Source organism: Lutra lutra, chromosome 1 (genome assembly GCF_902655055.1).
Source record: "Lutra lutra chromosome 1, mLutLut1.2, whole genome shotgun sequence".
NCBI lineage: Eukaryota > Metazoa > Chordata > Mammalia > Carnivora > Mustelidae > Lutra > Lutra lutra.
In genome coordinates this window covers 1820220-1833498 of record NC_062278.1, presented here as the reverse complement: position 1 = coordinate 1833498, position 13279 = coordinate 1820220, and the positions used below count along the sequence as shown (strand labels likewise).

At 63.7% G+C, this 13279-nt stretch overlaps 1 protein-coding gene across 1 annotated transcript in view; it reads right to left on the bottom strand.

The window, feature by feature from the left end:
• TSPEAR (thrombospondin type laminin G domain and EAR repeats) overlaps positions 1-13279 on the bottom strand; it is a gene marked incomplete at its 5' end in the record, with an annotated part of 59130 nt that overhangs the window by 1291 nt on the left and 44560 nt on the right. The window contains 2 exons of the mRNA XM_047708516.1: positions 1752-1853; positions 3649-3836. Coding sequence (XP_047564472.1) covers positions 1752-1853; positions 3649-3836 — 290 coding nt within the window. The remainder of the gene's footprint in view (positions 1-1751; positions 1854-3648; positions 3837-13279) is intronic.

Sequence of the window (13279 nt, the reverse complement as noted above, 5' to 3'; positions counted from 1 at the left end):
GCCCGCCAGTCGCTCCTGCTCACACGCACTCTGCATTTTCTTCCTGCGCGTGTCCTTGTCCCTGATCCAAATTAACATGGTCTTTTATCAACTTTTCTTTGATTCTGAATGCAATGCCTTTTCCGCAGAAACCGCAAAGGTCCGGAGTCACCCCGGCAGCGTCGTGTGCGGAAGCCCCACGGCCTCCTGAGCACCTGCGCGGCCGAAGTCGGCTTGGCCTCCCGCGGCGTTTCTGCCGTTTGCGAGTTTCCGTCTGGGTGTTTCATCCGCGTGAAACCTGTTTCTCGGCACGACCTGAAGCGGACCACGGCTTCGCCCTCCGGATGCACGGAAACTCGCTGCAGCCGCTTTGTTACGCGACAGGCCACGCGTCCTCGTCCCGTGGACGAGGAGCGCGACACGTGTCGCGTCACGTGACCGAGAGCCGCTGGCTGTCCTGGGGCTGTGAGCCCCGCCCCCCGCGGGCTCACTTCCGGCAGAACCGCCGGCCGTCGCCACGCTGCAGGGCACTCCTTCGCGAGTCTCCTTTTTCGGAATTTTCTGGGCCGCCTTCGAAATGTGTTCTTTCACATGAATTCTAAAACTAATTTGTCCTCTTGGAAATTCTACTTTCTAATAAGTGAGAAAGTCTAACGAAAATCGGTGGATTTTTCTAGCAAGATACGGATGACCCGACTGTCCGGAGAGGAGGTGAAAAGACGGGTTGTGCCCGTCACCGTGGGAGACATCAGGGAGGGTGCTCGAGAGACACCCCTGAAAAGAGCCAGGCCAGGGGACCTTATGGCAGGACTTAGGCCGGCCGCAGCGAGAACGGTCCGCTGGGGAGCAGCTCTACTGAGCGAACTCGCCCAGCCCGCGAGGGGAGGTGGAGAGCTCGGCCTGTGTGTTTACCGAGCTACGCTCCAGATCAGACGGGGTAAAGGTAAGTCCCCACGAGAAACGTCAGGCCCGCTCGTGCGCTATCGTGGACGCGAACACTTGACGACAGGCCCACGCGCTGGGAAGTCGGCGGCGTCCCGAGCGGCGGCGCAACACCGTTCGGGGCGCTCGCCCGCCGCAGGAAGGCCCGGAGATCCTCCCTGAGTCGTTACGTCGGCAGGTGGGCAGAGAAGAGCCAGGCCGGCAGGAGGGTCCGGGCCACATCAGAACCACCCGGGACACTCGGACAGCTCCCGTCAGACAGCGGGACAGAGCGGTGGTCCCCTGACCGAGACTGTTCTGGGATTTCTAGCTACTTCGGCAAACCAGTGAGGAGAACAAACATTAGAAATCAGGGGACAAAGCTGCTTGTACTCTTGGGTGTAATTATACCCCTAGAAACTCCACGAGATTCTTCTTAAGAAAAACTAGCAGACCTGAGATGATAATTTAGTCGGGCGTCTGGACACGGTGGTTAAATCCTGGCACGCAGCTGGAAATGGGAAGGAAAGGCTCCCAGGGGTTGTGCTCACGAAACTTGAAAGCCACCCAGAGTGAACCGAATGCTGGGGCCCCGCACCGTGTGAGGACACGCAAACCTGCGCCGACCGGGTAAAGGGCAGTCCCGCCACCATCCCGCACGGAGCTGCTCACAGCGGAAAACACCATGACCTCTCCCGCCACGGTGTCAGAAGTCTGTAGCTCCGGCCACAAGCCTGAGGTGCGAGTGTCAGCGTGACCCACGGGCCACCTGCCCTACAAGAATGGTGAGTCCCCAGCCACCCGGGTAGACCCAGCGGGGAGGAAGGGGGCAGCCTTTGGAGGGTCTTTACCTGTAAATAATACTGTTTACAGAGAAGGTGTTTCCATCAAAGGAGTTTGCCACCACCAGGAAGTAGTCTTCTCCCACCGAGAAGAACTCCCAGTCCAGGGCGCTGCGGAGACGGGGGCGGGGTGGGGGCAGGCGTGAGTGAACCGGGCACGGGCTCCGAGCCGGCTCTCCTAATGCCAGGGCCCCATGCCCCCCGAGATCCGGAGCGGTCTTCTCGCACGGTGAACTGGGTCTGTCCTGGGGAAGTACAACTCACCTGTTTGCTTTTTAAAACATTTTTAAAATTTATAAACTACAACTAGCATAAACTGTGTCACCTTAACCGTTTTCGGTGGTCTGAGGACGTCAGTAACACCGTGCAACCATCACCAGCGGCCGTCTCCGGGACTCTCGCTTTCCCAAACCCAACCTCCGTCCCCGTTAAGCCCTAATAGGTTCCCCGAGCCCCGGAGGCCCCAACCACTCTCCACCTCAGAGTTCAAGTGCCGGGGGGGCCTCGTATGACTGGAGTCGCACTGTGTTTGTCTTTTGGGGGTGGCCAATCTCCCTGAGCATGGTGTCCCCCAGGTTTGTGTGTGGTGGCCTGTGTCACCGTCCCTCCTTTAAGGCCAGATGATACCACACTACGTGGAGGGTCCGCGAGCTCATCCATTCCTCCGCCCGTGGCCGGTGGACTTGCACTGTGCTGCGGTGGAGTGTGGGACGGATCTTTCACTTTAAAGTGGTGGAAGGGATCGGAGAAAAGGTCCAAGCCTGTGATCATTCCAGGGCGGCATGGAGGACTGCCCCTGCCCCGAGGCAGGGTGAGGACCCTGGCCATGACGTCACCCATTTGGTCCGTGGCTCCTTGTGTGACACCGGTTCAGGGACTGACAGAGAAATGTCCTCCTACGTTCGGAAGCTGTATTTCTTACTACAAACCCACAGGCTGCGTCCTTCTTAGACGGGGAGGCCGAGCCCCCGCGAGCAGCAGCGGGACTCAGCCGGGCGCTGGAGGCCAGGCCAGCCTGTCCCTGTCCACCGGCTCAGAGCTGCGGCCAGTCATGATTCTGCGATTCAGCCCGTGCTGTGTTCCCTGAGACGTGGCCGCGGGCGGCAGATGTGTGGCGCCATGGTCATCTGTCCTCCAGCCGGGTGGGGCAGAAGCGAGCGGACTCACGCCGTGGGCACTGCGGCTCCTACCAGATGCCAGGTTTGCTCGAGTGCAGTGGAAAGTGAGCCGTCCAGCCGTGCGCCCCAGCCGGGCCCCCAGAGCAGGCCTATTTCCACTCTCCAGAGCCATGGCACTTGGTCAATTGTCCCTCAGCGGGCGGTGGACGGGGCCCACAGGACGGACCCACGAGCAGGATGGGATGTCGCTGGGCCGTGAAAAGCTGTGGAACCTGGGCTTGCGCCACATGCGGAGGAACCTTGAGGACCGGCCTCAGGGAGGACGGCAGGCACCAGGGGTCACCTCCCACGTGATTCCACGTGGACGAAACGTCCAGGATGGGGAACTCCATGGAGAAAGTAGACGGCTGACTGCCGGGGCTGGGGAGGGGGAGTGACAGCTGAATGGTGGGGGGTTTCCTCTTGGGGTGATGAAAATACCCTAAAACCACCTGGTGATGGTTGCACGGATCTGCGAATTTAATAAAAATCATGGAACCGCAGCAAACAAACGAGCAAGGTGCACGGTTGGAAAGTCTCAGGGCCAAGGTGAGAGTTTGGGCCCCAGAGTCACTCAGCTGTCCTGGGAGGAGCCCCGAGAGGCCACGGCGCAGCCCCACAGATGGGGACACGCTTGCGCACCAGGAGCCGCCGCATGCCCGGCTCCAGCCGTGCTGACCCCGAGGGCAGCGTCATCACGTAAGTGACGTGGGCCCTGCCCCTGACCCCCGCCCCCGGCCCGGGCGCACCTGCAGGTGGGAATCTCCTGGAACTTGACGAAGGTCTGCGCGGTGACGTTCAGCTCATAGATGACCGAGTTGATGAGGTAGGAGTCGTTGCGCACGCGCATCTCCACGTCGTAGCTGTGGCTGTTGGCGACTGCGAGGAAGACCCTCTCTCCGATGTGGAAAACCTCCCAGTCCGCGGCGCCGAATGTCTGGGCAGGGCGAGAAGGAGAGGACAGCACCCCTCTGCAGCGTCCCAGCTGGCCCTCAGACACGGCGCGGCACCCACCGCGCAGCAGGCACCGGACAGGCGGCCCTCCCCCCGCCGGCTTTGCTCACTTCCCAGCCTCACGGCCGCCACCCCCGTCCTGTGTGTGGTACCCAAACGTACCCACACCCAGAGAGATCACCTGTGCCAAGTGCTTCTCACTTAGCCTTCCGTGCCTCCCGCTCCCCCACCCCAGTGCTGCCCGTCCTGCAAGTTCCAGCCGCTAAAACACCTCTTCCAGGGAGCCTTCCCTGCTTCCTCCAGTCCCAGCTCTGACCTCTGAAGCAACCTCTAGGCGATTGTGTTTCTCACGACATGCTGTCCCAGGCCTGAGGTTTTCCCTGGGTCCGATCAACAGCCCCACCCCTGGGCGCCCCGTGCATGCTGTTCCTCCGTAAATCCTTCATCACCCTCGAGGGTGAGCTGTGCCTGAGGAAACGGGGTGGGACTGGTACGCGGACGGCGCACTGCGGAGCCTCTGCCCAGAGCTCACTCTGCAGGAGCTGACTTGCATGGGGGCCCACGAGGAGGACGTTTCTGCCCCGTTTGTGGCCAGCATCTCGGGGATTATGGGGGTGCTGGTGCATAAGGAAGGACGGGACCGGAGGAGCCCAGATGCAGGCTCTGAGCCCTGAGGAGAGAGGTGGGGCCCGAAATAAATGGGCGCATTTTCCTAGGGAGACGAGGGGTCCATGCAGGGGAGGCCCTTTGGGCAACTGCATAGGAAGACTGCGGATGGAGGGGGTCAAGCCAGAGAGGGTGAGCGTGGCTCCCCGTGGTGGGTCTGTGGCGGATGGAAGAGCCCTCGGGGAGCCTAAGCCACGCGAGTGGATGCCGCTGGGCTCTCGGTGCCCGTGTCAGCACAGAGGGGTTCCGTTGACCCTGTCTGTCCCCGTGGGCCACAGAAGCGGGCATTTGCATGGACGGACTTCCAGCTTCTGATGCAGACCACACCTGCTGGCCAGGTGCAAACACAGCTGAGCCTGCCTCAAGTGGAGGCTCCGGACAGGGCCAAGGGCAGGCCCACCCCGCAGGGGCCGTGACCCCGGAACAAAGGGAATCCCGTGCACGTGGCGCGTGTTTGCCTGACTCCCCCTCTGAGGACCCCTCACCCCCTGCTGCAGGGACAGGGCCCTCAGTGGGTACAGCAGGCCGGCTGGCTGGGGGTCCCCAGGGGAGAGCCTGAGCTTCCGGAGCGGCTAGAAATGAGAGGGAACACCCGAGACAGGAGGGAGCCCAGAAGGGGGAGCCCCAATGTCGCCTCGTCGACCTCTCGGGGTCTTGTCCAGCCCCTGAGCTCACACCTGGGGCCAGCGTCCAGGGACTCAGGGGCAGCCGTCGGGAGGCTGGAGGCTTCCACAGAAGGCAAGAGCGATGCGTGATCGAGAGAAACACGGATCGGAAGCGAGCAACAGCGCAAATACCGCCGCTGCCCACGTAGGCTCCAGGGGGGCTCTGGGTAGAGCCCTCGGGAAACGCGCACGTGGCAAGCGCAGAAGCGGACGTTCGGCAGCGTGAAAACCGCCGGAGCCGAGGCGCCGTCTCTAACGGAAATGTCGTGTCTCGATTCAGACGCTCGCGGGACGGGACAGCTCCGGGGCTGTCCAGAAGGGACAATCGGGGAACTGCAGGGAGACCGTCAGGAGTCATCCGAACGGAAGCGCACGAAGGGGAAAAGAGGTTCCAAGACACACGGACAGAGCCCACGTCCTGCGGGACCACGTGATGTAGTCTGGCACCCGTGAGAGGGCAAGAGGAGGAGACAGAGAGAACATTCACAAGCACGAGGGCTGAACTGTTTCCAGACTGGATTAAAAACACCAACCACAGGTCCAAGAAGATCAGAGACCAGCGCAGAGTAAGTAAGATACCCGCGCCTGGACACGTCGTGTCCCCGTAGGTGGCGCAGAAGACAGGCTGAGAAGCTCAAAGGCAGCAGGAGACGACACGTCCTGGACCGCAGGGCGCGGGGACAACGGGGCAGCGACACCAGGGATGAGGGGAGCTCGGTGTCCACGGGGAAACATCCTCCGCATCATCGAATGGAAAACAAGGGTGGGAAGGTGAGGGTGTGCGGGTGGACGTGCGTACCCAGGGAGGTGAGCTCCCTGGCACATCTGTCACCTGCTGGGGTGTCACTGTCCCCACTTGCAAATTCGGGATGTGCGGCCAGCCTGACTGCTTGTCCCCTGTCCAATCCCAGCCACCGGACCAAGACCAAACTCCGTGGGTCGAGGCAGCATTCTCTCCATGCCCAGCAGAGGGGGCCGTTGTCTGCCGGGGCCCCTCCGACCGCTGAGAACAGTCCTCCCGCGGCCCCTGAACGGCCTCCTAGTCCAGCGGCTCCAGAAACAGGTCTGGCCCTGTCCTGAGGAGCGGAAACAGGTGAGTTTCAGCTGAAACAGTAAGACCCCCTAGGACAAGGACAAGGGGACCTGGACCCCCCGCGGTCACTGACTCAGTGCGGGCGCCGGGAGCTGGGCTCAGGCCCTTCTGGATGAGCGTGTCTGTGGCTCCACGAGGGGCACGGGGTCTGTCCCCTGGGGTCACCTCACATCCAAGCAGGCTCACAGACTCCTGCGACCAACGGAGCCGTCAGGATGGTCCCCAGGACACCTGCTGGGGACCCACACCCGCGCAGAGAGTCACACGGACAGTCCTGCGGGTGCTCAGATGCGAACGCGAGCGTCAGTCCACAGGACCACAGGCTGCCTCCAGCCCTGCGCTGGGGAAGCCACACCAGTGGGAGACGCACGTGTGCAAAGGCGCGAGCCTGCAGGCCCACGCGTGCACACATATGTACCTACGCCATGTGCTCCTGCATGCACACATGTGTGCACACACCCGCACGTGCCTGCATACACACACTATACCCACACATCCACACATGCCTGTATACATGCAGGCGCGCGCACACCTCACAGTAATGTGGCCGGCAGGTGGTTTAAACCCCCCGCCCCTGGGCACCAGGGCTTCCCTCCGGCTCCCAGCCTCACGACCTCAGCCCGCTCACGCACCTTCAGGGCCAGCATGGAGGTGCGTACAGACGGGGGCCCGAGGGGGGCTGTGGGAGGCTCCCGGAGTGCGGGCAGAGGCGGTGCTGGGGCGGGATGGACGGCCGAGGGGGGGCTGGCAGCAGAAGGCAGGGAGGAGCCCTCGGTGCGTGAGTGGTTTGGAGGGGTGTTGTCTGCCCTGCTCCGCGCCTCCATACAGCAAGGACTAGGGTGCCTCATGCACTTCCAATTCCAGGTAAGCAGGGGTTTCAGTCTGTGTGTGTCCTGTGCACTGCTGGGGACAGACTTTACTGAAGTTATTCATGGTTTACCTGGAGCCCAAGTTGAGCTCAGCATCCGGGATTTTATCTGGCCACAGGGTGGCCAAGACCCCCAGGAGGCCTCCTGGGGCCACAGCCATTGGCTGCCGATGACCCCTTCCTCCCCACGCAGGGCTGCTGGAGCCCCTCTCAGAGCAAGGCCAACCCCCGCACCCTCAGCTCCGAAGAGTGGGGAGCGTCTCTGCCCGCGGCTGCGCCGGCCTGGCCCGGGGGGGAGCAGGGGCCTCGGGCCTGCTGTCAGGCGGCTCCTGGATCCTGGTGCATTAGGGACTCATCAGAGACAGAAGGAATTCCCACATCCAACAGGCCTGCCAAACCCTGCCTGGCACCTGGCGAGGTGGCCGACACCTCCCGCCATCCCTCTGCATGGAATTCCCCTGGGCCTGTCCCAACTGCCCCCGGCACGGTGCCTGGCAGGCTGCCCGAGCGCCTTGGCAGGATGATGGCTTTTCAGGGACGTGGCAGCCAGACGCACCTGGAGCCCCCAACAGCCTCCCTCGTGGGCGGCTCCCGGTGGCCAGAGGGTCAGGCTGGGCCAGGAGGCCCTTGGGTTCCGGCTTTGATGGAGCAAAGAGTCAAAGTCGGGGGTGCCCGGGGGCAGGACAGGGAGACAGGTGTGCTTCCAAGGGAAGGCGGGCGGCCCCCAGAGGGCCCCGGGGTGGGACTGCTGCTAACCCCACAGAAGGCAGTTGGCCAGGGCGGGTGAACTCCAGCTCTGGGGGGCTCCGGGGGAGCAACACCCTCCCTGGCTGATCTCTGGGTCTCCCCCAGGCTGCCTGCCCCCCCGAGCAAACAGAAGCCGCCAGGAGGCAGCCCGCATCCCAGGGCCGCCCCGCAGTGCTGACCCCGAGGGGCACTGCCACCACCCAGCTTGCAGGTACCGCTGTCAACCCCGCATGCTTGTCTGCCTCCCAGCTGCTTCTGGACTCTCACGCGCTCGGTGCAAACGGAGCCTCTGACGAGCCGCAGCTTCACGAACCGCCCCCACACGCACGCTGACCGCCGGCACCCCTGCCCGTCCCTCCCTCACCGGCTGCACTCGTCCCTGGTACCTGAGACTCTCCCCCGGGGGTCCTGTGGGCGCTCTGCCAGCCCCTCACGCCCATCAGCCCTCCGCCCGGGCCACAAACCCCGACATGGTCAGCGGCTCCCTCCCCTCTCCCAACCCCCATGCTGGGTCCACATCTGATGACAGTGACCGCCGCCCCCCCCCCCACAGCCCGTGAGCGCAGGAGGCTAGATTTCCCATGGACAGAGCTCCTGCCTTCCTGGACACACCCAGCCCGGGCCCCCTTGGCTCTAAGATGAGGAGGCCCAGTCATCGGAGCCCTGTGTCTGCCACTGGCAGGAAGATTCTGGAATTCCTTCGGGGGGGGTGGTGCTGTGAGCAGCCAGCCTCCCATTCACACCAGCCACCAGCCCCTTATGGCCAGGGCCTTCCTTGCGAGCCGACCTCGGGTGCCCAGCGCGCCCCAGCTCCTTGCCAGTACCGTCCTGCGGGACGTCCTTAACACCATGGGCCCCACGCCTGGCCCCGCCCTCTGGAAAAGGGCCCCGAGGTCTTTCAAAGCTCCCAATCTTGCCTGCTTCAAAGCACACGGTCACAAAAGATGCTGTAAAACTTCAAACAGGAAACATTCAGGCAGTGCCAGGACCTAAAAGGATTAAACACAGTGGGGGGATCGCTGGCAAACCATGAAAGTGGGCTGCTGCGGGGTTTGAGGACTGTCGAGGTGTGAGGAGATGGGGCGCATAAGGGAAGGCCTTGGGGCAGGGTGTGAAGTCGCTGGCCCCCTGGGGCCTCCCTCGGTGGCCTGCAGGGTCGGGGGACAGTGGTGCCCCCAGAGTTCTGGCTCCTGGGATCCCCCGCAGACTGGGGCGGGCGCTCAGAGGCCGCCCCAAAATGCAGAACAGCGGCTGCCATCGGGGCTGGCTGTCGACCCACGTTGCTGGGGATGGAGTCCTGAAACCACGGTCTGGCAGCCTCTCCCACCTGCCTTCAGCGCAGGCTAAGACCCCAGGAGGGTCTGCTCAGCAACGCTCAGTCTCTCCTCCCAGCCCCCGGCGGACAGAAAGCTCTCAGAGGGATGAGCCACACTCACAGGTGCGGGGAGGACATGCATGGCCCCAGGGACCCCTTTCAGGGCCCCAGGCCAGACTCCAGGCTCCCCCGCAATGATGGGGCCTTGTATGGACCGATGGCCCCTCCACACCCCACCTGTGCCCCCAGCTGGGTCCCCTCGCTTCCCGCCTCAGTGTTCTCATCTGTGAACTGGGCCTGCGGGCGAACCACGAGCCGGCTGAGCGAGGGCGACCGCAGATCTGCCTTCAAATATCTCTACCAACAGCGGAAAGGCTTTCCAGAGGGGGAAGCAAGAAAGTTTGGCACCGGTGGGAATCCCAGCGTTTCTGGCCCGAGGCCTTCAGGAACAGGAAAAACCACGTCCCAAGCACAGGGCAGGGCCCACGGCCATTGGGTCTTGCCGGGTGGGGAGCCCGGCCTGTCGTCTGGGGCCTGGGCCCCTAGAGACAGTGTGGCCCCTGCCTGGGGGCTGTGGGTGACTGTGCCCCTTAAGGGGTCCCCGGGAAATGCCTCTGACTCCTGGAGCTCTAGGAAGAACACACGGGCCCCCTTCCGTCCTTCACCACCTCTTCCCCTTGTCCCTCTACCAAGGAGCCCCAACACAGACACTCAGTGTCGGACCCCAGACCGAGCCTGCAGGCTCTGTCCACGGGGTGACTCCAGGATCAGGATGTCCCTGTCGGCACTTACGGTGTCCAGACCGCCTCCCAGTGTCACTCCCGCCAAGCCTTGCCCTTCTCCGGGGTTTCAGTGGTGGGAGGAGATCCGTGCCACCCTGGGGACGGTCCCCACATGCAGGTCAAGCAGACTCTGTTGAACAGTGACCACCCTGCCCGTGGATCCTCGCACACGAGCTCCGGAGTGTTGCCCGTGGCGGCTGTCCAATAAGCTGGGGATTGCCGCTGCAATCCCAACCCATCCCCGCTCCCCTCTTTTTCCTTTTTGGGGAAGACAATCCCTGTCTCTGCCATGACCTTGTGTTCCAGCCTCTCGCGGGTCCTGCCCTCCCCTGGAGCTGTTCCGTCCTGCTCTGTGACGTGGGTAGCACCCTGGGGACGCCGCGTCCACAAGCCCCTCCCGGGGGCGTCTGCTGCACCTCCGTCCCTCCATCCTGTCTTCATGCCAGCCGGCCGCGTGTCCATGCTGTCCTCCTCTTCCCCAGCTGGCCCCCTGGACTCTCTCCGCAGGCCATCGGGACTGTCCTCGCCCTGGAACTTGCCTTCACCACCATCTGGGCGGAGCCGCAGCTCCCCCTGATTCCCGGTGTCTGGTGACTCCAGTACATGCAGGCGCACACGTCGTGGGCAGCACCCCCACCCGGTTTCCATGTCCCACGCAGCTGCGCCGGCCAGCCGGCGCCGACCCTGGGTGGGGGCTGACGGCCGGCGGCCGGAGGGGGCTTCCTGCCTCTCCTCGGATGGAGAAGCCACACGCCAGAGGAGGTCCAGGGGCCCTCGTCACGCTTCACTGGGTGGGGACTAACCCCGGGTGGTGGCCTGGGTTCCTTCTCCCGCCCACGGCACAGCACACAGAATTCGGACTGGAAGTGGTCTCACTCGGAACCCAGGGGAGAAACCCGCGGTGTGACAGCCTGAGCCTCTCGGATCTGGTCTCCGGGGCCAGCGTCCCCCAGCGGCCGGCATGGTCCCGGGTCTGGGAGCCCCTCGATGGCCCCATTGCTCTCCGCTCCCTCGTCACTCCTTCTGGATCTCCTGGGTTGATCCCCTCGGTCTGTCTCATCTTCTCGTTCTGCATCTAGACATTTCCCCTGCCTCGACTTTCCAGTCTGGTTGACAAGTATCTTCCTGTAGGGCCAGCAACCATCTTTTTAATGCCCAGGAACTGTCCCTTCATGGCATTTGGTACAGACTTTACAAAGGTGATGTTTCCTTGAGTTCTTCTGAAGGTAATTAGAATTTAAAGGGTAATTAGGGTAATTACAATTTTAAAATCCCTCGTGTTCCTCGAGTTAGCTGGGTGTGGTCCGGCGCGGGTGCACGTCTGCACACGAGTTCAACTGTTTCCTATCTCGGTCCTTCACCAACGCCCGGAGCCCCCGCTGTCCGTGCGTGGCCCTGGGGAGGACGGCGGCGGGTGGCTCTGTCCCTGCCAGGCAGTGCCTCCGGGAGCAGCCCTTGATGAAGAAGGTGGTTCTACCGGGGCCTTCAGTTCAAGTGCAGAGAGCTGGGATCCCGGCGCTGCTAGCCGCAGGACGACGATCTCCGGGACGCCCTCCCAGCCCGGCAGGAGCCCGAGTCCTACCAAACGCGTGGTTTGTCGGTTCTGCTCAAGACCGGGCCAGGGTGACCATGCAGCCGCAGGCAGCTCCCTCCACGCTCGTTACGGGACCCTGTTCTGGGGACACCCCGGGGCCTGCTCCCCGCCCCCGCCCACCCACCAGCTCCTTGGAAGCACTCATCCTGCAACACCCTTCAGACTGAAGCCTTCCGGTCCCACGGTCGCACCCCCGCGGGCTCCTGATGCACGGGCCCGTGGACTCCCTCCCCCAGCTGGCCTCCACGTGACCCCGGTGCCCTGGCAGGTCATTTACAGCCTGTGCCGTTCCCCCATGAGCTGCCTTGTGCCTGTCACCGGGCAGGCCCTTCCACAATGGCTCTGGGGCCGGTTGTCAGCCCCAGCCTGTGCATCTAGGCCTCCCCTCGATTCCCTATGTGGCCACCTAGGGTCGGCTCCCAGACCCTCTAGCACCACCTTCTCATGGGCTGGGCTCTAGTTCCACGGGGCGTGCGACAGGCAGACCCCACACCAGCCCGTTGCTGAACGCTTTCCAAATTGGTGAACCCACGCCCAGCCCCATTGTTGGGAACGGCTCTGCCCCCGGCCAGCCCACCTGTCTTCTGGGGTCCTGGCCTCATGGCGATGGCGGGTGCCATGGAGGGAGCTTGTGCTCGACGATCTGTCCACCGCTGGACTGAGTGATGGCACCACCTGGGCTCCCATCCTGGCTCGGCCAGGCGCCGGTCCCGGGACCCTGTGCCTCGGCGTCCCCGGGCGTGAAGGGAGACTACGGGCAGCACTCAGCTCTCAGGGCGGCCGTGAGGACTGACTGGGAGGTGGTGGGTAAAGCTCCTGGCTCCGCACTTTGATCCAGCCTGGCTCAGTGCTCAGTCTCTGAGGCCCACAAGGAGGCCCGTGGCTGCGAGGACTCCTGCCCACCGCCAGCCCTCCTCTTCTGGGCTCCCCATCTCCGGAGTCGCAGCCCCAGGAACCACCTCCTCCTGCCAGGAAACTCGGGGCCATGCCTCGTGCTCACCCCAGGCCGCCTTGTCCCACAGGAACTTCAGCGTCACTCCGCGGCTGCCCTGGACCTCCCCGCGCTGGGCACACGGCCCGGCCACTCCCCCTGCCCGCGGCCAAGAGGGGCCACTCTCTTGGCTCTTCTCTACCGCCTCCCGCCTACACATCGCGGACCCGGCCGCCCTCCTGCAGCGGCCCTCACCCTCTGCAGCTTGTCCTCATGTCCTCCCCGAGGGAGCCGCACTGACTGCCAGACAGACAAGCAGAGGGATGTTCCGGAAGGATCAGGGAGAGAGGAGTCCTGTCGGCGGTTGACAGCTCTCCACGGTGATTGCAGTGAGTAGAGAACGAGGGCCCACAGCTCCATCGGGAGCGGGGAAGGTAGCCAGCGCCCGCCCGGTGTCCCAAGATGGGCTGCGTGCATCCCCACCTCACCCCTGCACCTGCTTCCCACGACCCTTGGCCAGGCCCGGAGCCAGCACGATGGCGTCCCGATTAACGATGGTGTGGCCCCTCGCTCCTCTGCACTTTGCCAGACTGCCCGTGGAGCCTGCAACCCGCTGAGGGACTTCACAGTCTGAAGGGACAGTGGCCAGTGCTGTCCCTGCCCCCATACTCGGGCCGGCCAGGGGCCTGCTGCCCGGCTGCCCCAGGGCAGGAGTCTGACGCCCATGGGCCCTTCAGACGATCGGGGCCTGGCCAGGGGCCACGA